The sequence below is a fragment of the Zootoca vivipara genome, chromosome Z, assembly GCF_963506605.1.
Source record: "Zootoca vivipara chromosome Z, rZooViv1.1, whole genome shotgun sequence".
Classification (NCBI taxonomy): domain Eukaryota; kingdom Metazoa; phylum Chordata; class Lepidosauria; order Squamata; family Lacertidae; genus Zootoca; species Zootoca vivipara.
Genome location: NC_083294.1, coordinates 9,279,210 through 9,306,144, shown reverse-complemented (window position 1 = coordinate 9,306,144; position 26,935 = coordinate 9,279,210). Strand labels below are relative to the sequence as shown.

The 26,935-nt window shown below is 41.5% G+C and overlaps 2 protein-coding genes across 5 annotated transcripts in view; one reads left to right on the top strand and one right to left on the bottom strand.

The window, feature by feature from the left end:
- RAB14 (RAB14, member RAS oncogene family) overlaps nucleotides 1-13,191 on the top strand; it is a 39,569-nt gene extending 26,378 nt beyond the window's left edge. Inside the window, exons 2-8 of the mRNA XM_035113408.2 lie at nucleotides 110-168; nucleotides 4,431-4,484; nucleotides 5,309-5,486; nucleotides 7,145-7,211; nucleotides 9,146-9,233; nucleotides 9,711-9,741; nucleotides 11,334-13,191. Coding sequence (XP_034969299.1) covers nucleotides 117-168; nucleotides 4,431-4,484; nucleotides 5,309-5,486; nucleotides 7,145-7,211; nucleotides 9,146-9,233; nucleotides 9,711-9,741; nucleotides 11,334-11,511 — 648 coding nt within the window. The 5' untranslated portion in view covers nucleotides 110-116 and the 3' untranslated portion in view covers nucleotides 11,512-13,191. The remainder of the gene's footprint in view (nucleotides 1-109; nucleotides 169-4,430; nucleotides 4,485-5,308; nucleotides 5,487-7,144; nucleotides 7,212-9,145; nucleotides 9,234-9,710; nucleotides 9,742-11,333) is intronic.
- Nucleotides 13,192-15,494: 2,303 nt separating this feature from the next.
- CNTRL (centriolin) overlaps nucleotides 15,495-26,935 on the bottom strand; it is a 63,982-nt gene continuing 52,541 nt past the window's right edge. For all 4 annotated transcript variants that reach the window (XM_060270510.1, XM_035113404.2, XM_035113407.2 and 1 more), the window contains 11 exons: nucleotides 26,130-26,287; nucleotides 25,907-25,980; nucleotides 25,251-25,439; nucleotides 23,973-24,198; nucleotides 23,421-23,626; nucleotides 22,603-22,743; nucleotides 20,397-20,672; nucleotides 19,828-19,890; nucleotides 19,450-19,659; nucleotides 17,993-18,076; nucleotides 15,495-16,045 (listed from right to left, as the gene is read on the bottom strand). In XM_060270510.1, coding sequence (XP_060126493.1) covers nucleotides 18,002-18,076; nucleotides 19,450-19,659; nucleotides 19,828-19,890; nucleotides 20,397-20,672; nucleotides 22,603-22,743; nucleotides 23,421-23,626; nucleotides 23,973-24,198; nucleotides 25,251-25,439; nucleotides 25,907-25,980; nucleotides 26,130-26,287 — 1,618 coding nt within the window. In that variant the 3' untranslated portion in view covers nucleotides 15,495-16,045; nucleotides 17,993-18,001. The remainder of the gene's footprint in view (nucleotides 16,046-17,992; nucleotides 18,077-19,449; nucleotides 19,660-19,827; nucleotides 19,891-20,396; nucleotides 20,673-22,602; nucleotides 22,744-23,420; nucleotides 23,627-23,972; nucleotides 24,199-25,250; nucleotides 25,440-25,906; nucleotides 25,981-26,129; nucleotides 26,288-26,935) is intronic.

The following is a 26,935-nucleotide window of genomic DNA, read 5'->3' as shown; positions in this document are numbered from 1 at the left end:
TAGATGGTCTGTGGCCTGACGTTTGAAAAATAGGTGGTCCTCAGTAATTAGCTAATAGGGAACCACTGGCTTAGTGTGTGATAACATCCTCTCTCTCTTTTTCCCCTAGTGCCACAATGGCAACTGCACCTTACAACTATTCCTACATCTTTAAGTACATCATTATTGGTAAGTATAAATATAAACCAGGCCATTGTATATATCATTTGTTTTACTTGGTGGGTAAGTTTTTGTTAGAGGGTTGAACTACTGTTAGCATGCTTTGGTCTTCTGATAGGCCAGTAATCTCTCTGTACTTTCTTTCCAAAAGAGCAGCTAAGGTGGCAGTATGAAAAGAACTGCCATATCTGTCTAGAACTACAGATAAGAAAACTGTAGCTCGCAACCTTTGCTTAAAAATGGAAGCAGCTTCAGTCTTCTTTTGTTGCTTTAAAAACTGTCCTCGTGAGAATTTTGTATTTTTTACTTTGAAATATCTGTTGTAATACTTACTGGATTGTTGAAATGTTTATTACCTTTGTATTTCCTTTAAAATTATTTTGAATTGTTGATATGCTCATGGTATCACTGTCTTGCTGATTGAAGGAAGAACGAAGTCTCAGCTGCACGGGGGTGGGGGATCAAATGATAGTCCTTGTAAAACAAAGCATTTGTGAAGAAAATTTCCAACCCACATTGGATTCCAGGACAAGAAACCATGATAATACAGTGGTGCCTCGACTTACGAATTTAATCCGTTCCGAAGGCATCTTCGTAAGTCGAAAAATTCGTAAGTCAAAAAATGCCATTGGAAATGCGATTTCCCATAGGAATGCATTGGAAACGGAAAAAAAGTCGAAGCAACCCTATCTAAAAATTCGTAAGTCGAAAAATCCCTATCTAAAACTGCCGTGGTTTTTTTCCGGATGTCGAGACATTTGTACATGCACTGCTATTACCCCCATTTGTAAGTCGAAAAATTCGGTTGTCGAGTCGTTCGTAAGTCGAGGTACCACTGTACATATTTTGCTATTATTGATTCGATTTCTCACTGATCCTTCACCATCAGTGTGGGTTACGACAATAAAATAAAATATTAAAATTGGTTAAAACAATTTGGAATTAGAATAATAGGACAAGTCCTAAAAATATATCTGATGTCAAACGCCAGGGTAAAGACATCTGCCAGCATATGGCAGAAACTGTATCATGATGGTGCTGGATGTGCTTTTGCTTGGAGGGAATTCCTCAATTTAGGGGCAGCCACAGAAAAAGCCTTTCCTGGGCCACTACTTCCCACACTTTCTGAGAGTGGTAGTGCTACCAAGAAGGCCCTCTCTGCCTAGCTTAACACCCAAGAGGATCTATAGGAAAGGGTTTGGTCTTTCAGGCATTTGCGACCTAAGTAATTTAAACACAAATGTGAGCACCTTGAATTGGGCCCTGAAATTAACTGGCAACCAGTTAACTATGAAATGCCCAGTGTATTTCAGTTAATGACAGCCGCCTTCAAAGTTACAGAGTTAAGCAATACTAAGTTCATTGCTGTGGTTGGTTGTTTTAAACTGCTCTGAGGGGCTCAGCCTACAGAAGCAAGACTGTTGACTATGCAGCCTCTGCAAAGCTCACTGTAAATTTCATTTGGGGATATGGCATGTTGGGCAAGGAATCCCTGTTGCACAAAGCTTTTTTTCTCACTGTGCAGAGAAAAAGCACCTGTAAAACTTCATGCTTGATAGTCATGAAGAGGAGACTGAGAGGGTTGCTCCCTTCATTTAGTTGCTGCAGCTGTTGTGCTGTGATTTGCTCAGTGCTTGGCACACAATGTCCCGCAGGCCTACAAATAGTCATATGGTGGTGTAAAGCAGGGGAGAGTTTATAGTTGAGTTGACATTGTATATGTCATTGGCCCCCAAACTTGCAACATGGCTTATGTGCTGTTTACACCAAGCCTTAGATATTTTGTGCATTCCTCATGCTAGACGTGGCTTAGGTTACTTCTGAGTGAGGGATAACTAAAGTGTCTGTGTACTAGTTGTTGGAATACTTGCTGCTATTCTGAAAGTAGCTGATCTTGTATTAATGTTTAACAAGCCAGTCTTAGACTTGGGAGAGGCCTAGGTTCAGCTCCCTGCCTGGTTGAAAGCACTCTGTGTGACTCTCTTTCTCCCTCTTCAACTCAACTCTGACAGCAGAGTGGCAGTCAGGATGAAAATGGACGAGTGTTCATAACCTTGAACTCTTTGGAGGAAGTGCAGGATAATAAAAAAATCATGTCTTATAAAACGTGGAAGGACTGGAGGGGGAAAACATTTGCGCTAGATGCTGAGGTTAACAGTTCTAGTGTTGTCTGTTGCAGTGTTCTAACAGTGCTTTCAGTTTCATTTTTTAAAATTTACTTTTATAATTCTTACTTCTGAAGTGTTACAAGCAACTGGTGCACAGAGATTATTCACCAGTAGACTGTAGAACACATAGCTGGCCCTTCAATAATGTGAGGTGAGGCACCTGCCTTGGATGGCACCTGAGAGAAGTGGTATTGAAGAGTTAGAGTAAGAGTAAGCCACAGCCACTGCCCTGCTGCAGCTTTTTACATGGTGGGGTTGCCATAGCTGCTGTGTAAAGAGGCAGCAAGGCGGGCTTCTCTTCGTCCTTTTCCTCTTCCAGGTGCCACCCCTTTTTGGAAGGCCGTGGCGAACAGGCTTGCTACTTTCATAACTTATGGAAGAGAGCAGCAAGCCTATTCACTGAGCACCTGGAGAGCAGCAAACTACTTCTCGGTTATTGCCACTGCATTACACAGCAACTATGAGGACCCACCTTGGGGAGCAGTGTCTTCCACCTTGCTGCCTCCTTCTCATTCCTTACCCACCCATTTCTCTCCCCACCCCTCCAGCCCATTCCCTTAATTTTTGCCTTGGTTGCTGCCTCCATTAGATTGCATATTTCAAATGTTGCTGGACTGCTGTATTTACTCGAGTCTAAAGCATACCTTTGCCAATTACATTGCGAAAATTAGGATGTGCATTAGATTCGATGGTGCATTAGACTCAACTAAATACAACAGTGCACAGTGCTGATCCTGATTTACCTACTCAGAAGTAGGTCTGGGACTTTCTCCGCAGTTAAGTGGGCTATGTAACCCACTGAGTTATCTAAAGTGTGTGGGGATGGGAAATAACTGTTACTGTTTTCCTCAGCTCCTGGAGAGGTTTCTAGTGAGCACCCTAAAGCAAGGCAGAGGGGGATAATAAGCAAACTCCTCTCTCAGTGAAAGCGTCATGAGGGAAAAGCCCCCCATACCCTTTTTTGTCAGCGAGGTGAGCCAAAGTATGGTTCCCACCTGCCTCAGCTCCTCTACACAGACGGGGCCCAGCACTTCCACACTGTGAGAGAGAGAAAGGCGAGCCGGCACTGTTGGGCCTCTTTTCTCAGTGCATGCCTGCTCTCTGCTGCGGGATCAACTGAATCAGCCTGGCAGCTTCCTCCGTCTGAGGGAAGCGGAGGTAGACGCTGTTGCGCAGGAGGCTGCAGTAAATCTTCCTGGGCGGGGCAGGGTGACTTTGCTGTGTGGTTTCCTGAGGGTTCCATGCTGTGGTTGGTGATGGAGAAGCAAAGGAGGAGGAAGAGAAAGCGGGCTTCTGGGCAGGTAAGGTGGCCGGCGGGAGAGCGCGCCAGCCACATGGCTAGTCCTCAGCATGCCCAGGCGGTGACGGAGCCTCTGTGTAACAGGGGTGGCAGGATGGGGGTTGTAAAAAAAAGGAGGCACCCCCTCCCTGCAAGACAAGATAGTTTGGTGGTCAGTAGGGCTGGGTGATATTTACTTGAGTCTAATGCACACCTTTTTTTTTTTGCCAAATTACATTTAGGGCGCACATTAGATTTGATGGTGCATTCAATACAGTATTTATTGCATTTAAGCTTCACCTTTTTATCCCATGAGCTCAAGGTGGTGTACACGGATCCTCCTCTTCCTCATATAATCCTCACAACCATCCTGTGAGGTAGGTTTAGGCGGGGGGGAGGGGGAGAGTGAGAGAAGAGAGAGAGACAGGCCTAAGGCCACCCATTGAGCTTCATGGCTGAGTGGGGGTTTGAATTCTGCTCTCCCAGGACCTAGTCCATCATTCTGGCCACTATTATCATACTGGCTATTCAGTGTCGTATCATCCCTGACCATTGATCATGCTGGCTGAGAGCTGGTGAGTGCTTGGTGTTGTACAAACGCGCTATACCAATGTGGAAAATGTCCTAGTAAGGCAGTCGGGAGGATGCATGTTTAGGTGAGCCTCAGGTGCCAAAATGTTTTGGGCCGGCCCTGTGTGAATGACACATTATTGCACAGTCATCTTCTGTGATACTAAGTTTCAAGCACAGTGATAATAGTACATGGCTTGTTACTAAGACTTGTTTCTTTCTTTTCTCCCCCCTCCCTCCGCCCTGCCCCGTAGGGGACATGGGTGTAGGAAAGTCTTGCTTGCTCCACCAGTTTACAGAAAAGAAATGTAAGTCTCTTCACATATTGACCTTCAAGTGATTTTAGATGGTAATCCACAGCATGCCTCTTCTCTCTCCTCATTGTCAGCATGCACAAGTTGATTTGGGCTTTTCTTGTGTCTTTGATCTGCCTGGCTCTATTTGTGAGAGTGGTCCAGTATGGCTGAGGCAAAGACACTTAGCAAAATTGTTTAATGTGCCACTATTAAAGTTGGACACTATTTTCAGTCTATCTTAACTGGGGTTGGAAGAGCATCATGAGTTGACAAAGCTTCTACATTCCCTTGAGGCCACTTGAATCACTTATGTGCCTTGTGCTGGTTTACCTAAGATTGACTGCCTGGTCAGCAGTTGGGTCCAGTATTACTTTTCCCAGCTTAGGCATAGGTTTTTAACTGGACTGTAAGTTACCAAAGCCCTTAAAGTCCAGCTATCTTTCTATTTTTGACCAGGATTTTTTTTAAAATAAGGCATACCTTAAATTTGTTTAAGAACAAAACAGATAACGGAGGTCAAGAGCTAGTGTGGTTTTTGGCAGGACAGTTGTCTGTTTCTCATTCCTGATGAGAAAATGAACCTCAACAGCTTGGGGATGGGATAGTGTTATATAGAAAAAAGATAATAATTTTGTTAATGAAGTACAGAACTTTAATAGCAGTTAGATTTCCTTCCTTTTTCTTTTTGCTGGGATGGGTGAGATGAAATCTGAAGTTGATATTAAGCAGGTTTTCAGTTTTACGTGCACATGCTCAGTGTTGCTATTGAGAGCTCTGAATGGAAGTACTGGTCGCCTGACTCTCTCTCTGTCTCTCTCTCTCCTTTTTGGCAACAGTTATGGCAGATTGTCCCCATACAATTGGTGTTGAGTTTGGTACAAGAATAATTGAAGTTAGTGGCCAAAAAATTAAGCTGCAGATCTGGGATACAGCAGGACAGGAGAGATTCAGGGCTGTCACACGGAGCTACTACAGAGGAGCAGCAGGCGCTCTTATGGTCTACGATATTACTAGGTAAGAGGCCTTCTTGTGCTATAGACACCCTTAGTACACTCTTACATTACCTACAGCAGTCATACAGCAGCTGCTGAGGTTAAACACACTACTTTCCTAGCTCTTAATAGGATAAGAATGACACTCCTGGATCAGTTGGGGGCTCCTTCTCATCAGTATCTTTGCTCTCAAAAAATGGCCAGTCAGATGTCTCTGGGAAGCCCCCAGGCAGGTCATGAACACAGTGGCCCTCTGCCATTATTGTTCCAGCAATGTTCCCCAGAATCCCAGGAATTTCGCCTCTGGACATGAAGGTGCCATCTCAACTGTGAAGGACCTGGTTCCATAAATTTAGCTAATTCATTTCAAAACCAGCAGTAGTCACTACATTTTATGGAAGTGAATTCCAGAGGTTAGCTATGCGTGAAGTAGGGTATTTATTCTCTTGTCTGTCTGGAATCTACTGATCGTTGCTTTAGGTGACCCCAAGTTCTAGTACTACAGGAGAAAGGTGGTGGTGGTGGTGGAATGGTCTTTTCTGCTGACTTTATCAACACAATGCACTAAGGGTTTTTTTTTTTTTTGCTGATGTTTCTGTGAGGGGCACATGACTCAAAACAGGTTTTCAAAGCATGGTCACTTTTTAGAAAAACAAACAAACCTAATTACATATTTATAGGATGATATAAGTGTCAATCATTGTCTTGATTTTAAGAACTACTTTTAGCCAAGGTTGCTGCTTTAACAGCTCCTCCTTTCTCAGCCCTTAATGTTATGTAATTACCTGTAAACACTTCTCTCTTTTTGGCCTGGCCCAGGAACAACAGTCTGGAGAAGGAAGAACAATATTCTTAAAAGTCAAGTATCTGGGGTTGTTGAGTTTCTGGGCTTTGGTAGCTTGCCAAAGGTTCTTTGCTTGTAAGTGGGACAGACACACATTGGCTCATCAGGAGCATCTGTTTTTGGGAACACATCACTATCTCCTGTGCATCTAGCTTCCTGTATGGTGTCATAGAACTGAACTGAGTGAAGAATGCCCCACGGAAAAAATATGACTATTTTAGTCATATTTTAGTCTATTCTAAATAGGACATAAAGCCTGTTGCTAAGTGCTAGAAGTTGGGAATACTTGTCAGCTCTGTGTTGGGCTAATAAAGAAATAAATTATGGAGACTAGTTATGGGACTGATATTTTACAGTAGGGTCAATTGAAACCAGAGGTTTCTAAACGAAGTTTAACTATTCTAATTTTGGAAAAGATACAGAGCAAGCTCGGGAATGAGGCACATTGGTTAGTCCTACAAAAGCAGAGAATGGTTTTTCAGATCATTGCAAACCTTAGCAAACAATACTTCACCTTTCTGTATCTTGGGCATATGTGTGTGTTTCCCAGACACACAAGATCAGTGTTCTCCCCCACCCCACCCTTCAGACAATAGCTCTTTAAGAGGAGACATTTTGCAACATTTTGTCTTAACAGATTTCCCCTTGAAAATCAGGGAAATGAAAAACAAGCAAGAATCTCTGTTAACAGCTCAATTCAATTGCCTAAATTGGAAAGAAGTAACATGTTCCTGTTGTGTCCAGTACCATCCTCAAAGTGTAATAGGAAATAAACTGACATACTATGCTGGTGTGACCCTATAAGTACTTAGTTTTACCCTTTCTGTCTTCTGCAGAAGAAGCACGTATAACCATCTAAGCAGCTGGCTGACAGATGCAAGGAACCTAACTAATCCAAATACTGTGAGTTTGGCTGTTTAAAAATGGTTGCATTAAATGTAGGGCTGTCAAACACCCTTTGAACATCTGCGTTTTTGTTGTTTACATTTAAAATCAAACTTATATGACCTTATTTTGATACCTTTGGGAGATGTTGAGAGTGTGATAAGTAGCAATTTGATAAGACACAAAGTTACCACTTAAACTACTATTTGACAAAAGGAAAAGCCACCTTTTAATTTATTTTTTATTTCCCATTACAACAATGCATCAAAATGGGGTTGGTTTGAAATCAAACAAGGGTACCATTAACGCTCAGCCACACCGAACTGGCTTTAAATTTGCCACCAGTGATTAAATTGTTATAGCTAAGGTTGTGACTTTGATTAAAAGGCCTTGTCCCAAAGCATGAAATCAGAACACAAGGCTAAATTGCCACCCTGTTGCATAAACTGCTGCTGGTTGTCATCTTATGAAGTATAATTTCCCCAAATTTATAAATGAAACATAATCGCTGCCAGAAGGATTACAATGTGAAGGTAATGGCAAGAGTCATTAAGGAGAAAAGGGAAGGAAAATAGTTGGAAAGAGCCAGCTTGGGTGGATTCGATTTAAATCATTTTATATTTTTTACAGAAAGACTCATTCTTGGTGATATATCCATAATATTTACAATCAAATGAAGGTTGGGTTTTGGAATAAAAAAAATTCAGAGTTGTTTTTTACAGTTATATCAGAAATTACTGATTTGGTTATACTATTAGAAATACATAGACAGATAATTATGAAATAATTGTGAGGTTTGATAAGTTAACTGTTTATATTTGGACAACATTACTGCTGTACTTTATTGGAAGGAGAAAAATAATCATTTCCTTAATAACAATTTAAACAATTTAACTAAAACAATAACATTATAGCATATGTATCCATGTTTGTTAACGGATGTGGTTAAACAATTAAAAAACAAACAAACCAGATTTGAGTTGTAGCACACATGAAAAACTTAAATCCTTATTGCCTGATGAATAGCCTTTGGACTATAATGTAACTTAAATAGAAAACTATCTTTAGAAAGACTTTTACTCCAAAAGCATTTTATTTTTAAAATCCCATTTAAAACAATCTGATTCAAATTCGAAAAATACACTAAAAATCAACAACATTGATTTTTATCCACTCTGGAGCCAACTGTCACACTCTAATCATAGCTGCCAAGTTTTCCCTTTTCTCGCGAGGAAGCCTATTCAGCATAAGGGAAAATCCCTTAACTAATGGGGTGGCCGTAGTCCTTTCCTCAGATTGTGGGTAGGGCTGTGACATTTCTGAAATGGCTTCCACTCCTTAGACAGTTCTTAGGAATCTTAGATGGGTTTCACAGGGCCCAGTTTTGGGAAGGCAGTGATGTCATCCAAACCCAGTGGAAGGGTACCCACTTTTACCTTGCAGGAAGCTGAGTGGCAGAGTAGACTTCCTCTTAATTCTTGCCTTTTGTATTTGGCTAGGTTGTTTTGAGACTAAATACCACCCTTTCTCTGGAGTTGAAGTTGGTTTCCTTCCACTCTGTGTAGCATCAAGTGATTTGAATCCATCTGTTCCTGATTTGGTTCTGTTCTCCACAGAAGTTAGTTCTAGCTAGCCAGGCTCACTTCCTCATTAGTGTGACTATTTTATTGCATAATAGCAGCTTTCTTGAAGCTGAATGGCCCTGCAGTAATAAGAAGTTGAAGTGTCACTTAATATTCACACTTGAAGTTCTGGCAGCATTTGATTTTGGTTTTCCTGATCTGTATAGGCTTGCATAAAAGGATTAACTTTACCAGCTCTACTCAGGCATATCACAGGAGGGCTAAAGTGGTAGCTGCAAGATGCTGGAGCCTAGGGAGTAGTTGACCTCTTGCCTTCAACAGGGACAGCCAGTTTATCAGCCATCTTTTTGTGCCTTATTCCGGATGCAGGTGATAATCCTTATAGGAAATAAAGCGGATCTGGAAGCGCAGAGGGATGTGACATATGAAGAAGCCAAACAGTTTGCTGAAGAGAATGGTGGGTGTTGCTACTCCAGTGCTGTGAGTGTATAGGTTGGATTCTAGGCCATGATAACTCCTAGAAATCAAACTTATATGACCTTATTTTGATACCTTTGGGAGATGTTGAGAGTGTGATAAGTAGCAATTAGATAAGACACAAAGTTACCACTTAAACTACTATTTGACAAAAGGAAAAGCCACCTTTTAATTTATTTTTTATTTCCCATTACAACAATGCATCAAAATGGGGTTGGTTTGAAATCAAACAAGGGTACCATTAACGCTCAGCCACACTGAACTGGCTTTAAATTTGGCACCAGTGATTAAATTGTTAAAGCGATTGAACTCAGCAATTCATGGCCTGAGTTGTCTCACATATCTGGTTATGCAAACTACTGACCCTGGAGTTCTTTGGGGACTCTTACTTGTGAGGTTTGGTATGGGGCACTTGCTATTCCTACCTACGTTAAAGTTGTATTTTGTTTCTAAACAGGATTGCTGTTTCTTGAAGCAAGTGCTAAAACGTAAGTACCGAGTCTTGATTTCTTGAAACCAAAATTGCTTATATGGATTCATCCATAATCTACTTAGAGGGGTACTTTAAATTTTTAGTCTCTGTTGCTTGGGCAATTATACCCCCTTGATAACCTTCCCAATCTTGCTGTCACTACTTGCTCTTTTCCTGGAAAAGCATTAGGCATTGCTTACCTCTTTGCCTAGTGTAATTCTTCACTCAGTTGTTAATCAATTGTTTATTTCCTCACATGTGTTCATCACTGTCACAGTTCTGACTTTTGCTCATTAGAATACAGTGGTGCCTCGACTTACGAATTTTTCCGTTTCCAATGCATTCCTATGGGAAATTGCGTTTCCAATGGCGTTTTTCGACTTAAGAATTTTTCGACTTGCGAAGGTGCCTTCGGAATGGATTAAATTCGTAAGTTGAAAAATTCTTAAGTCGAAAAATGCCATTGGAAACGCGATTTCCTATAGGAATGCATTGGAAACGGAAAAATTCGTAAGTTGAAGCAACCCTATCTAAAACCGTGTGGCCATTACCCCCATTCGTAAGTTGAAAAATTCGGTTGTCGAGTCGTTCGTAAGTTGAGGTACCACTGTATTAATATACATAATAGTGACTCCATAGAAGCTTAGCTAAGCACCATAAGGTGGCTTTGGTGTTGGGGAAACAAAAGAAATCTGAGTTCTGTTCCTTGTTGACAGTAAGAAGCAATTCTGGCATGTTCAGGGGTGTGACTGAGAATGTCCACACTGGCCTAACCCCAACCCTGTTGCTGCCAACCACAGCAATTCAAAAAAGATAATATAACAGCTGTGTTCAGATGTCACAAAAAAAACATGGTTTATCATGATGGGAAGGAGCTAGAGTGAGCTTTGGGCTCACACATTCCTCTTTTGGCATGGCCTCGAGGAAGAGAGTGGAAGTTTTTTGCTTCAGTTTTTTGACTGTCGTTTGTCTTTGTATCAAGCAAACTGTGCTTTATTTTAACTGCACTTTATTGAAACAAAACATCTTCTCATTTGATGTTTTGGGATCTTAGACCCATGAACTTTTCAGGAATTTATCCCGTGAACTAGAAATTCTTGCTCTAAAGCAAGGTAGTGCATGATGGAATTGATGTTCTCCATGGAACAGATGCAAAAGGATTTGGGGTCCTTCAGGTAGGGCATCCTCATCTGGCTCCATTAACCTGAAGTGGGGTGTACCAACTGAGAATCCTCTTGCATCTGCTTTCCTTGCCCCATGTAAAAACGAGAAGAGTAGTCCGGGGTTAGTTGGGACATGTGGCAGGAAGGCGTGCAGGAATCCACAATATCCTGATGTGTGCTATTAAGACACTAGGGCCACTGATACAGAATATCTGAAGCACAAAAAATGGTCATTGCAAGATGTTCTGTTGATGTTTCTATAGTGGTGGCAGCTAAAATAGATGTGTTGTGCAACCTAAATACCTATGAAATATGAAAGGAAACAAGGGTAGAAGCTCTGTGCTACATTGCTTCTGGACAGTGAATGGTGGGTATGTGAAATCCTTTGTGCAATAGGCTTTCTATATACATTCTAAATTAATATTGCTGCTTCTCCTTTTATCAGAGGAGAGAATGTTGAGGATGCATTCCTAGAGGCTGCCAAGAAAATCTATCAGAACATCCAAGACGGGAGCCTGGATCTAAACGCTGCAGAATCTGGTGTACAACACAAGCCTTCAGCTCCACAGGGTGGCCGACTAACCAGTGAACCCCAGCCGCAGAGAGAAGGCTGTGGCTGCTAGTGACCTCACTTTTCGGCTCTGTTTCTGACCTTTCACCTCTGTTAGGAGCAGTGCTTTTGGCTGCTTCAGTTTCCTCTGTACATCTTACTGGGTTTAATTAAAACTCCTGAGGCAACAGTTTAACACAGCACTAAACTGCTAAAAAATAAATAAGAGAAACTTAGATGTAATCAGGTTATCAAAGGCAAGTAGAGTCATACCCTCTCCCTGCATGGTAAATCTAGAAGTCCCCCCCCCACCCCAGTCCTTGTGAATAGGTGTCACCAATACATGATTTACAAAACAGAGCACTGATGGTTGGACCTCATGATTTTTATTCTTCTTCTTTCTCTTTCTGCAGGGCTTTGTCTCTTTTAAAATTTTAACTTTAACTAGCTTCAGCCTTTCCTCCCAGTCTGCAAGTGGTCTGGATCTGTCCTTTTTAGTAACAGAAAAAGTTGATTTGCTGTGAAACAACCTACATGATTAGAGTGGGATCCTGCGTAAGATTCCTTTTTTAGTGGGAAGGGTTCCCTATTATGCAGTTGGTGGTGGTGGTGGTGGTGGTGGTGGTGGCGGCGGCGGCGTGGGAGCACTCATTGCAGGAGTGTTAGCCTTCATCCATCTTGGCCTCCCACATGGCAAGTATCTTGTGCTTGTGCTCTGTAGCTTGATGCCAGCCACCTCTTCCTTCTCCTTACCATTTTTACCTTTTGTGGCCCTTGTTAACAGAACGTAAATATGTATAAATTTTGAAGGAACAGAGCTAACACTTTAAAAAGTACATTCTGTGTATATGATCTTAATGAAATAAAAACAAACTGATTTACTGGCACTAGAATAGGTAATATATTGGTCTGTACAGTTCAACCTAATAATGACCACATCACCCCCAGCTTTAGTAACTGCAGTTCACTGACCATTGGCTTGATTCCGTGGTGCTGGCATTTGGAGGTTGTGCTTAGGAAGCTGGTTCCTGACATAGTGCAAAAGAACACCTACCCCAGTGTAATAGTATCTGTCCTATCTCGGCACTGTCGTCAGCCTATTGCTGCTTTTGTTTAATATTCCTGGTCTTGTGCAATTGCTGGTGTGCTAATATACTTTTCCTCTCACTTTGGGAAGACTTTTTGCATTAATCCAGCTTCATTTCCTGCCTTATTGTATAGGAAGGATGGGCTGTTGGACACCTTACACTTTTATGAAAGGATTTATTCTCAACTGGACTGTCAAGTATTCTACACTCTAGGGATTTTGAACCATTCTGTGGCATTTGACACTACAGTTGAAATAGGTTTAATTTCTGCTCCTCCTCAGTTCTTCCTCTATGCTGTGGTTGCAAAGAACTTTGAGAGAGCTAATTCAGAGCAATTGGTGTATATGCAGACCTGTCTGTCTGCTTGGGTTGGAGCCACCACATATGTAAACAATCTCAACTTCGTACTGTAACTCTCCATAACAACCCACTATTTAAAAGAAAAAGAGGGCAACAAATGGGTTAAGCTTGATTGGGCTAGAGTATGTTTCAATATATTCACTGCAATGCTTCAAATATAGCATAGAGGTTTTTTATTTTATTTTTCGTTTAGCTCTCTAAGACACTAAGCAAGGCCATGTTCAACTATGTAAAAGCAAAGGGTGATAACCAGCATACTGTACAGTCAATGTTAAATAAAAGCCAAAACTGGAATGTGCAGATGATTTAAGTGTTTGGATAATGTGTACACTGTCCCTTTGTGTGTTTCCTTTTTGTTTGGCTCTGGGTAGGTTTCTCTCTCCCTCCCCCAACCTAATATTCTTAAAATAGATGGGTATTACAAAAGATGCAGCTTGGATTGCACCATGTGGGGTTTTTGCCCGGGGACCATGACCAGTTGATACAGTTTTAAGTTTGGGCAAAGGCAATCACTTTCTGCAGCTTGTTGGTGGTGCAATACCCCCCCCCCCTTATATCCTCCAAATTATAAGTTACAGTAGGTCTTTGTTTCTGTGACAGGACTTATTTGGGCTGCTGTACTCATTTATTGTAACAATGCTATTATCTAAATATTTGTAAATAAAGTACCTGTATCTAGATAAATGACAGTAGTCTTTCTTTGAAGATGTGCACTCAAGAGGGTGTGGATTGTGGGTCACCTGGAGCAAGTATCCCTTTTTATATGAACCAACTAGAGCACAGTTGTAATTTCGCTTAATTATTCCATGTGTGAAGGTTCTAGACCTGTGTAATATTTGTCACAGAAGGTGAGAGGTGGCTTTATTGTATAATAATTTAATCCTCCCTAGCCTGCTCTCTATGAATATTTATGGTAGCGTGAAAGCAAAAAAACCCCCCAACATTCTAGGTGAGCTGCTAAATACCTAGGTGCTGAAGCACAATCTGCATGCTTGCCTTTAGACCAGGCACCCACAAACTACGGCCCTCCAGATGTTTTGGCCTACAACTCCCACAATCCCTAGCTAACAGGACCAGTGGTCGGGGAAGATGGGAAATGTAGTCCAAAACATCTGGAGGGCCGAAGTCTGGGGATGCCTGCTTTAGACTTTTAATCCTTTTGCAGAACACTTAAAGCACGGAATGTCAAGACCAACAGAAGTGCTGCTTCACCATCAACCATTCCTCAAGTCTAGTTGCAGATCTTCTCTTTTAGGCCACAATGTAAATCTCCTGTAGGGAAGAGCCCAAACATTATTGCTATAAACAGGCAACAACCAGGAAGGCTGCTAGAAAACACTTTCATTTATCACTAATGTACATTTTTGTGGATTAATCTTGGCTGAAAGGTAGGCTCTCCAAATAGAGTAAACTGTTACAAAAAATTCAAGTTCCCATTTTAACAGGAGCAATCCTCACATATTAAACTTTGTGGAATGGTGTTGAAAATCCCAACCAATGCAGCATTACCTAGCCCTAGCCTACCGTAGATTTGGAATGGTGGAAAGTACAGTTCTCCCTCTTGAGCTTTGCTTCTGAACATTCTGGTTCTACTCTTGGATCTAGTCAGTCTTAATCATTAAAGTTCATTGGAGAATATCACTGAAGAATTGTGAAGTTGAATAATCAGTTTGATGGAAGAAAAACTGATCTTGAAAGGTACATGCTTTATGATTTGTTAGGTGAAGGGGGCTCACTTCATTTTTGTAAGTGCTGTATTGCTTAAGTTTCAAGTATGTGTGGTGGATCTCAACATTCAGACCAGTAAAAAATAGCTAAGGGTTGTTTTGTATTCTACCCTTTTACTCAACGGGTAGATACCATTGAAATTAGTAAACCTAAGTAAAGTCATGTTACTTCCAATGAGTCTACTTAGAACCCCTAGTGAACAAACTTCAGTTTCTGCTATGTTAATTAAGTTTATGCTAGTTTTGCACAGTAACTCAAATGGACAACAGCCATTTGCTGTGGCAGAATCCACTGCAGTCCTGGATCACAGAATGGGAGTGGAAAGAGAGAGAAAATAGAGAATCACAGAATGGGAGTGGAAAGAGAGAGAAAATAGAGAAATTAATTTTCCTTTTAAGAGTTTAAGCAGGAATTAGAGTAAAGTACTATTTGAGGTAAACTGCAACAGAATCAAGAGCTGAGACAAAACATATGTATGTGAACTGAGAAAAAGCTCTGTTGGGGGGTTGTGAGGAGGGGGAGGAAGTGAGGTGAGACAGAGCCAGTCTGCATAAAAGTTTAGGCACATGACCCTGCATCTTCTAAGTAGGTAGATGGAGACAATCCCCATACTCCTTCATAGTGGGGAGTAAATTGCTTCTGGTGGAAATATGGAAGTAGTTATTGCTGCAATATCTTTAAATCTAGGACACATTCAAAGCCCTTCTGTAATAGGTGGGCAACATTTTTCAGAGGAACCTGATCCCTCACAGGCAACCTGGGTGGAGCTAGTTTCAAAAAGTCACATCCATTGCATTTGTAAAGTAGGCAACATTCCAGCTGTGCACAGGTTGATATTTCTACACACACACACTATGCAGGCAAAGAATGCATGACACAGAAGGGTATATAGCCAAGGACTGGATATATAAAGCAGCCTAGGAAGGCTGTACATTGCTTTTTGCCCTGAGGTTCCCCATGCATAGGAATCTGGTGGATCAATCAGTCACTAAATACTTATGTTTACAGAAAGCAGAAGAAAATACTGTACAAGGTGTATTTTTTGGGGGGAAAGGGGGATATTTATTTTTTTAAAAAAATTCATCCAACAGAATACAAATTTCCACAAAAAATGCTAAAAAAGCTTATGCCCATTCACCCACATATAAATAAATCCACGCACCCCTACCCCACAAACAAAAGGATGCAGGAATCAATGGCTGTAACTTTCAATACTGCAAATGTTACACTCTAGCTTGCATTGCAGAAGTGCTTCATAGAAATAAAAATTCAAGTAAGTGTGCATACGTAATAAAAACACCTGAGCTCACAACTAAAAAGTCTTAAGGAACGTTAACAGGGATTTGGAAACCAATGAGGTAGTCTTCTGATGCCTTCAAAGCCAGGCTATTGGCACGGGCTGCACCAATACAGCTGCATTTCACTGCTTGCCTATAATAATAATAATAATAAAAACCTTTCAGTGATTACTGTAAAATATGCTTGCTGCAAATGGCAAGCAAGGTTACAATCATACCAATTTTCTCTAATTACAAAGTACTGGATCATGATGATTAACAAAGGATTTTCAGTTAACACTTTAGCTGAAGTCATTTCTAAAGCATGAAAGGTGATGCTGAAGTCTGGCTGGAAGTAAACTGAGGTGCTGCGTTGCCTCAGGTTCTGGGTAAACTGTTACCTTCCTAACTGCTAGTGGAGCTAGGAAAAGGGGAGCTGTTTACCATGAATTAATTATTCTCTGCCTCTAGGAAGGGCAGTCCAGAAGGCTGGCGAGAGCACCTCTCTCTAGGTGACAAGATAGGGTTCAACTGATGCTCTTCAGTGGAAGGGGCTACCCAACTCCCCCCCCCCAGTGTACTAGAAAAGCAAGACAACCCACCACATAGCCTTTATGACTATAGAAAACTAATGAATCCAACACAATGTGCAGCAGGAAGAAGTAGAGATCACTATAGCAAGGAGGCCACTCCAGAAACATGAGTTCTAAAGAGATGATAACGGTCCACTAGGGAGCAGTGGGGATTATGCCACCCAGAAATGATTTACCTTTTGTAAGGTTGGTTCATTCAACATTATGAACCCTGTCAAACTCTGTGAAGGTTACTGTTATAGGCTTAGGCAGACGTTTACTCCATTGGGAACTGCGGGTGTGACCTCATCCAGGGCAGAGATGCTATAATTAAATTGTGGTCTCTGTGTGGGCTTTACCAACAATGCTGGAGATAAAATCAAGGGGGGAAAGATAGCCCTGAGAGACTGAAAATGTCTTCCGGTTTTCTGACAGCTCCCTGGCATTGCTTCCACTGACACCTCAGATAAGGTGGGAGAGGTCCTCCGCCTGGTCCAACCCAGGTGCTCTTTATTCAGGGCTGATGTGCCATTGCTTGAAGGCAAAACTACTACCAGGACACCATGGGCAGAATTCCATGACTTGGACACTTTAAAGAGTCCTGCTCACCACTCAGTGAGGATGTAATCTTAACTACAGTATATTCCAGCGTATAAGACTGGGCGTATAAGACGACCCCCAACTTTTCCAGTTAAAATAAAGAGTTTGGGATATACTCGCCGTATAAGAAATACGACCCGACGTATAAGACAACCCCCAACTTTTGAGAAGATTTTCCTGGATTAAAAAGTAGTCTTATACGCAGGAATATACAGTATGTGCTTGTAAGAAGGAACAGGCAGGAGACTGCGAATCTGGAGGAGCTATGGAAAAACAGATGAGGGCAATTGTGTCCTCTCATTTTCCTGTGGCAAGATGTGACCTTGAAGTGGTGTCTCCCCCTCCCCCTACTTTTGTGAGCTTTTCCTGCTCCAGAACAGAGAACAGGCTTGGATCCACTTAAGGTTCTGGAATGCCCTCAGAAGATGTAAAAGAACCTCATGCACAGCTCTCCACAGGTCACCCTACCCCGACCTGGGGCTAAGCAGAGTTGTACAAAACTGAGGGTACCAGGCTGCCATCAGCAATTAAAAACTATAAGCATAAGTGCCCTAAATTGTGAGCATGGCCTTAGTGTTTGATGCAAGATATAGGTGTGAGTTGTAACCCCCCCCCCCCGGTTATATGGAGGAAGGCTGATTACACAGATGCTAGACTCCAAATCTTTTGCTCATACTTAGAAATAAGAACCACATACTCCCTTGAATGAGGTGGCTAACCTGTGGCCCTCTAGGAGTTGCTGGACTTCAGTTCCCATCACCTATGCTATGCTGGCTATGCTGGCTGGGGCTGATGAGAGTTGGAGTCCAACATTTGGAGGGTCACAGTTAGTCATACAGCCCTAGAAATTGTGTTCATATTTCAGTCTAAATGTTAATATTTATTGATCAATTCCACACATTCTACTGTTATCACCCCACCCCTCTTACCTGCTGGGATTATGTCTTGTACTGATGAATACCTGGAGATTGTGTTGAAATACCTGTTGATGTCCTGGAAGGAGATCTAGAAAACTAGAAAAGATGTCCCCATTCAAGGAGCAAAAAAACTAAGAAGACAACACATTGCAATAGCCCTTGACTTGCCCTGCTTCTGGGATATGGATAATAGCAGCAGCATAATCCCTATTATTTCGATTATATTTTACCAAATATTTTAGCCTTACAATAATATAAAGAGAAAGCATACACAAAACTTTTATTCAAGATAAGCAGGTCAGAACATTCAGAGTGAAAGCCTGTTACTGGAGTGTCTACTAAAAGGACTTGAAAGAGATCCATGGCAGTTTATTCCAAGGGAGGCTTTTTCTTAACCACTGTAACATGCATTTTATTTTAGCTTTGGTGGTTGCAGCCATCTCACAAAACAGGGAAAGAGGGCAAGAAGAGCCAACAGCAAAAAGGCAAGGAAAAAAGCAAAATACAAACAAATAGGAGTAGAAACAAATAGTAGATAAAGGATACTAAGGAATTTAAAGAAATGCTTAACAAAAAACTGAGCAGAAACACAATTAGGAGAAAAATAACATATCTGCTTTTGAGTGAAACCAGGGACTAAACTAGAAGAGGAGGAGCTAAATTTTCAAGACACACATCCCTGCTTTGAGTGAATCAAGAGTGAAAAGCCTGTTTGGCTCAGTGGGCCAGATCAGCCCCTTATCAGCCCTTACGGGGCAACTTTCATAGATGGTTGGGATGTCCCTTGTGCAGTGCTTTCCCAGCGTGCAGCAGTCAGGTGATTGTCAGGGCATTTGGAAAGCACTTTGCAAGTCCTGTGCTCTGTGCTCCCCAAGTGCTGAGCATAAGGCTGACAAGACTACTTTCTGCAGGGACCAGTTCCACAGTCTATCTAGCCACATCTCCACCTGCCCCACACCTGATATCAGATGGGGGACAGGTGGGTGTAGTTTGGGAGAAACAGCCTCAGTGAGATGAAAAGTATCAGATAGGTTATGCTTTAGAACTTTGAGACTGAGCAGGTTAAAGCATAGAGGGACACACATTTTAACAAAGCTATCACAAAATCCTGTTAAAAACCAACATACAATTAAGCTCTAAATTTTTTAGAAAATATGCATGTGAAAAGCCAATGCATATTCAGACCACAGAGAATTAATTTCTGGTATCCAAGCAAATCCAAGACATGGGGAGAAAGTTTTCTACTAGTTGCCTCCAGCCAGAAAGAACTGCTTCAACAGCTGTTCTGGGAGGGGTAAGGTGGGAAAGGACAATCTGGACCCTGCCACCAGCCATGGTCTATTTTTTTCTGGTGTAAGCCACTGATCATCACTTGATCAAAAGGCAGGGTATACTTTAAAATAAATGAAAATAGAAAGGCTCTCTCCTACACAGAGAAGCAGTATATCCAAATCAATGGGAAAACTTACCTGGTTCATTGTGAGAATTGACTCTTCGCGCAGAGAATCAGTTAACCCTGAGGAGTTCAAGGAAGGAAACTGCAAGTCTGTTGAAGTACTGCTAACCAGTTCATCCAATGCATCAACTTGCCTCTTCAGGCTATGGAGGGTGCCCTCAGTCTGCTGTTTTCCTTTAATTAACACTTCCACTTGCTTTGACATGCACTGACGAAGCTGAGCCTTAAAGAACACACTGAGTTAACTGACTGGTTTATTAGATAATTTTGTGCTATATCAACAAAGGTGTAAATACTATCAAGGAAAACTATGACCCCCACAATGACTGGAAATATTAGCCCCCTGGCCCACTCAAAGACTGGGAACCTAGTACATGAACTGTTGTGGTACCTTGAGCCGATCCTCATGGTGCTGCAACTGTTCTCGGCGTGCTTTTCCACGCCATTGTTCATCCTTGAGAGAAAAGAGAACAGATTGAAACAGGTGGCCTGATAAAAGATTAAGGTAGGATTTGCTGGTTGGTAATCAGCATATAATGAATATAGGACAGTGACATCATAAACTAGCAGGGCTATGAACACCATGTAGCTGCAGCTGCCCAAATACAGAACCCTGCTTACAAGTTCCAGCACCTCAAGGAGTTCAGTATTTATTTATTTATTTATTTATTTAAAAAACAGGTTTTAGACCTCATGTTTTTGATTTTTAAAGAAATAGAAACTAGGACTGTAAGTGGCAGAGATCAAAGTCTAGGAGCCTGAGTGGGGAGGAAAGCTTTCTGCATTTGTGTGTTTCCAATACAGGTGCACTACAGGGGGGAAGATGCAGGAGTTGGATACTTCAAACTGAGATTCATAGGACACACAATACAGGAAGAATTATTCTTGCTTGCATGCAAAATTGATGGTTTGAAGCAGCTCTGATTTTTTAAACACTGATTTTAGTAGGGTTGCGTTTACCGTGATGTGGACTTTGGAAAGGTCCAGCTTTTCATCAAAGCACAGCATTCTTTCCTCATTATTTGTGAAAGGGTAATTTTCCTTCAGACTTTCCAAGTCACTCTGAGGTCCTCTTTTAATTTCAAAAGTAGTCTCCAGTTCTCCCAAGAGCTCTGGAGGAGATTGACTCAGATCCTTCAAACCGGTTCTCATTTTGTGTTTCACTTCCAGCTTAAGTGACTTCACTGTCCCTTTCATCTCTTTGTGTTGTTTCTCTAAATTCTCTTGACTCTTCATCTAAGCAATGGGACACAAGGGTGAGACAGCAGGATTTCAGAGAGGATGCTAAGGATTAACAGCCAATTAGCAAGCCAAACCCAATGCAGACACCCAGCAGGCCCTATGTGATCAGCTGCAGAAATGTATAGGGCCACTGGTGGGGCTCCTAATCTGGCTAGCATTGGGGGAACTGCTGCTTATGTGAGAAAAAGGTAATGGTAACATCACTGGTGGAATTTGTCTTTCTTCAGGCCTCCGTTATCTCAAAAATTGCAACAGCTGCATCTTGTAACGGCCATCTCCATGTGACTTGGTTTGGTTGTGTTTGTGGCAATAGCCCCACAAGTGATTGTATGGAATCTGCTGAGTAACTGAACAACCTATGTTAATGGCTGGATGACATAGTAGTCAAAATTTAGCTATATAATCATGTGGGTGCAAAATTGGCCAAATGAAAACTAATTTATCAAATTACAAAGACCACCTTAGCCATTTCCATACAACCACCTTTAAGTATTAAAAATATAGGCAAGGCCTACTACTGTACACAATTCCAGCTTGTATTGTTGGTGATGACCATTTCCTCTTTATGAGGAGTTCGATTTCTTTGGGCATGATAAAAGATGGCACATAATCCAACCAGAGTGTAAGCCAACAGAAAATGTTTGAGCCCAGGCTTAATTCTCCTACTGAAATCACAGCTTGGAGCCACAGATTTTGTAGTTACATTACAATAATGTCTTACGCACATGTAACTTGTACTATTTTAACCTTGCATGGTTGAAGGCTAGCTGGTTGAAATTGTGCAAATTAAATGCATGCAAGGTTATCCCATTGCAAGAACAGCTTTTAAGCTCTCTGCCTCGCTTACTAGGCAAGACCTTTCAGTGTGCTGGCTCTGGAAGCCTTGGGATGGTTGTACAAGGTCTTGCAGGTACTCTGATGACCTTGCAAGATCTTGCGAGAACATCCCAGAGCCAGTGTGCTGAGTGGGCCTTCTCCGGTAAAGGAAGAGAGAATTTAAAAGCTCTTTGGAAGGTTAGGGGTGCTCATGGGGGGTGGGGGTGGCTCCAAGGGTTTGAGGATGTGTGTTTTCATGTATACACAGAGCCCTTGGAACCAAACCTCTGTATGTGTAAAAGAAGCCATTGCTCTTGAGTTATAAAGTGAGCAGTGTTAGAAGTCAAGCCTGCCTTGAAACTGTTCCTATGGAAGCATTCAAAATGATCTTAGCTGGATCAAGTTCCATCTAGTCCAGCAACCTGCTTCCTTCCCATAGGAAATCCCCAAGCAGAGCATGAAAGTAAACATATGTCCTGTGTTGTTTGTTCTCAGCGATTTGCTGCCTCTGAACATGGATGGGTAATGCCTGCAATTAGCAATCATGCCTGACAGCTTTTTCCTGGAGGAGGTGAGATCTATCAAAGGCTATCTAATTCTGTAGTCATAAACACATCTTATGGCAACAAATTCCATAAATTAATTCTGCATTTTGTGAAGTCTTCCCTTATTGCTCACCCTGAATGTGTATTTCATTGGATAATCCTGAGTTTTAATGTTTATGGGAAAGAAGGAGGAAAACACTCCATGCACTTTTTTTGCACTATAGATATACAGGCAACGACTGATTAACGCATGTCCAAAAGACATGCGATTGCACATATGCACACAGTGCCAAACCCAGAAATGACTGAAAATGTCACAAAACATGTCACTAAAAGGGTGGAACATGGGCAGTGCAGGGGCGCACTTTCATGCACTCTGCTGACAAGCACAAAGGCCAGGAATGGAACCACTACATGAAATGGTCATCAACTGTACTGATTACCGGTATTCCTATTCTTTTGTATTTAGTGTCAAAAATACAAAGGAAGGTGGGATAATAGCCCACCCTTTCCCCAGGATGTAGCGCATCATAGGGAGGCAATTTGTTGGATCCATGTCCTACCTGTGACTTGAGCTGCGTGTACTCCACTTGGATCTGGCCAAGGTCCCTCATAAGCTGCTTTGCTCGCAGGTGGTTGTCTTGTGCCACTTGCTCTATGGAGGCAACTTCTTTTTGCAAACAGTGGTTTTCCTGTTTTTGTTCCTAAAATAAAAATGGGTGGGTGGGCATGTTCACAGCTTTATATTCTGTTTCCCTTCAGATGAATAGATATATTCCTGTGAAACAAAAACTTGGCATGATAATTACCATCCAGGTAACAGTGCTTTGACAGGGCCCAAGCCATGACAAATGACATTAAATTATGCACATGTGATTGCAGCAGATAATAGAGTGGCCTGTGAACAGCTTAGATTTAACCTTGCCAAGGAGTCAGAAGATGGCTTTGGGTGAACTCTCCCGTCCCCAACAGTAATGAGTGGCTGGGGAAACCCAGCCAGATGGATGAGGTAGTAATAAGTTGTTATTTTTTATTATTATTATTATTATTATTATTATTATTATTATTATTATTATTATTATTATTGCTGCTGACCTACCTTACAAGTTTTTCATAAAGACGAGGCCTATGCCATTACGTAGCAACAGTGGGGCCAGCTTGGGATCTAGTGAATCCTGGGCTTGTTCAGTCCCTCGGTAGGGTACCTCCCTCCAATACACCCCCTTCCCTCAATCTGGTGCAAAGGAGATTTAGATTGCAGCCTAAATTGGTTGATTTTATATCCCATTGAAATGAAGCAGCCAAGCCCCATTGATTTCAGTGGGAATCAGGTTCAACTAACTATCACATTTTTTATTACAACAAAAGCAAAATCACGTACATGAAGTGCTCTCTCGAGTTGGGTCTTTTGCATCTTGATGGCTTCCTTCAGCCCTTCTATTTGCTTTTCAGCCTTTTCCCTCTCAGTTTGAATCTGACCGTGGAGCACAGTCTCCTTGGCTTTTGAGAGTTCTAGCTCCCTTTGAAGGGATAAAACCTCACCATTTTTTTCTTGCAACTTCAGTTCTTTTTCAGAGAGCTGATGTCCTGGAATCGAAAAGATTCATTCAGCCTATGTCACCAGAAAAGCATGTACCAAATTTCAGTTCTCTATATAGTGAAGAAGTACTTTTGCAATTTTAAAATGTTACATATGCAATTTTAATTTATTACATGTACATCCTTCCCTTTTGCTAAAGAGGCTAGAGAAGCATTTAAACCTATCTCACAAGGTTCTTTTGAGACTATGACTATCCAGGGATAGTACAGTTCAGTGTGTATCTGAGAGTTCCACACCCACAATGATTAGGACTTTTTCATACATTTTTTTTAAATAAAAAAGTAAAGTTATAAAAATGTATCAGTGGCTGTTGCAGCCTTTATCTCAACATACGGGTTTTGCTGACTGTTTCTTCAAGAGCTATGCACCAGGACTCCTCCTCTTGAAGCTTCTGGATCTGTTCTTCTTTTCCTTGAACTTTAGCAATTGCTTGTTCCAGCTGGCATTGCTGCTCTGCTAGTCGTTTTTCCAACAGCTGTTTCTGATCCTTCAGTTCAGCTGTGCATTTCTCCAGCTTCTTTTCTTCATGTTGTATTTCCTCCCTGAGGTGATGAAGGACCTGGCCAAGGACAACACGTCAAGAGTGAACCTTCAAATGCAAGGGCTGGGGTGCAGGGGTGGGGATTGACCTTCATAGGCAGCTGCTCTTCTATCTGTCTCTTTAGTCATATAAAACCTCTGAGCTGAAAATTTTCCTTTTTCAAGGTGGAGCTTGATACATTTTATGCAAGGTATTTAAAATTCTAATACGGTATCTCAGGGTTAATTGGGGCCAGGGAAGGATGTCCCCTGCCCAACCACTCCATAAAGACTCAACTTGATAAAGACATTGCTTTTTCTTGCCATCATCACAGAGGATCACAACCAGATGGAGGATGTGGGTGCACTTCTACTGGGAGGGATGTCAAAAGAGTTCTTTTGGATTGAGGTACAGTGGGTAATAAACCAGCAGCTCACAAAATGTACAATAGGAAACACACAAGGCCAAGAAAAGGCAAGCACTCAAGAGACAACAAGAGGACCAGGGGATCCTCTTGCCTGTTCCTTCAAGTATGCAATATCACCCTGTGAGGGATGTCATCCATCATTCTCAGATAAACACTTTTCTGTATTTAAATCTAGGAAGTAACTGGGGAAAGGTCACAGCTCAGTGAAAGAACACATGCTTTATATGCAAAAGGCCCCTCTAATCAAAAGGACTGGGAAAGATTCCTACTTAGATCTCATAGAGCTGCTGCCACTCAGAATATGGATTATAGTTCAAGGCACAAGGCAGCAGTTTATGCTCCCTGAGATCAGAACATACGTTCTCTAATTGAGCTCCCACTCTATAAATGGATTTACTTACAGCTGTTGTCTTAAAGATGAGTTATCCTTATATTCTAGAACAGGCATCCCCAAACTTCGGCCCTCCAAATGTTTTGGACTACAATTCCCATCTTCCCCGACCACAGGTCCTGTTAGCTAGGGATCGTGGGAGTTGTAGGCCAAAACATCTGGAGGGCCGCAGTTTGGGGATGCCTGTTCTAGAACTACGGTAGTCAGTTTGGATACTTTTAAAATGAAGAAAACAAGCTGAGCAGATCATTCATGAGAGAGAGCAACACATACCATCTCCTGTTTGCTCAGTTGTAGTTTTTGCTCTTCTATTTCCCTGCAAAGCTTTTGCAGCTCGTTCTCCTTCCTCTTCTGTATTTCCTGGTATTCCCTGCACTTTCTTGAACATTCTGTTATGGTGTCTTTCAGAGCTGCTTGTTCTTGAAGTAGCTCCTCTTTTTGCTTTGTGGCATTTTTCACATCCTGTCATTTCACAGCAAGAAAATCCAGAAAACAAAACACAAAAAAGGAAACACATGCAAATGAATGTTGCACCCCAACATGTTTCAGCCGTGAGACTTCAGGTACCTACAAAATGCACCACTGCTGCCAAGCAATGATGTCATACATGAGCTAGGCTCACACCATAGGTGAAAAACTGCAGTCACAACTCTCAAAATGGCATATTTGTAGATGCCTTCTCTCAGCCCATGTATGTTTATTCAGAAGATGAATCCCTTTGAGCTGAACACCACCACCACCTATTATTTATTATTTTTGCCCCACCCATGTGACTGGGTTGCCCAAGCCATTCTGGGCAGCTTCAAACATAATGGGAGTTAAACCCAAGTTAAGCATGGAAAGGATTGGGCTGTTAATTTTTGATAAAGGCTTCCTTCTCAATACAGTAGTAGCCTTCTTGTCATTATATTCCAATGCTACAAACCAACCTGTTCCAATAGCTGAAGATGCTGCCTGGAATCATTCAGTTCAGTCTTCAAAATATTCAGTTCCTCCTTTTTTTCTACAGAAAATACATTTTACAGCTTGTTGAAAGAACATACAATAATCTAGGAAGGTGCAAATACTGGATATGGAAAAAAAATTCCATACATTTGGCATATATTTAAAAAAGATGACTATTTTGTTGGAATCTGGAAAGCTATTATTTACCATGAATATGCTTCTGTAAATCAGTAATGTTGCCATTCAAAAGCATTTTGTGCTTCTGTAGTTGGTTAACATCAAGCTGCAGTTTTTGGACCTCTAAGTCCATTTTCTCTATGCTGGTGAGAGTGGCTTTATTGTTATCTTCGGCAGAAGCCAAGGTTCTGTAAAATGGGATAAGATAAACTTTTATTCTGGGTTCATGTTGATATTTTTGACAAGGTTAAATTTCCTTGCAAACTTTTTTGATTAAATTTCCTTGTAAAATGGGAATACAGAGTGGTCATCACCAAAAAGATCTCAAGTTGAGCCATAATTGCTATTTTAGAGCATATTACTAATGTTTATATTGCTGGTTTCCAGTACACAGGTTCCCTTTCCCTGGTATATAGCAATCTGGTGATTGGCTACTGCATGTTTTTATTTAAATAAACAATAGTGGCCCCATGAAACACAGAATCATAGAGTTGGAAGGGACCTCAAGGGTCATCTAGTCCAACCTCTGCTTAAAAACCTCAAAGAAATGAGAGGCCACAACCTCCTGAGGGAGAATGTTCAATTGTCAAACAGCTCTTAATGTTAGAAAGTTTTTCTCTGGTGTTTAGTTGGAATCTCCTTCCTTGTAACTTGAAGCCATTGGTTTGAGTCCTACCCTCTAGAGTAGGAGAAAACAAGCTTGTACCATCTTCCATGTGACAGCCCTTGAGATATTTGAAAATGGATATCATATCTGGTCTCAGTCTCTTTTCCAGGTTTAAACATACCCAGCTCCTTCCACCATTCCTCATAAGGCTTGACTTCTAGACTCTTGA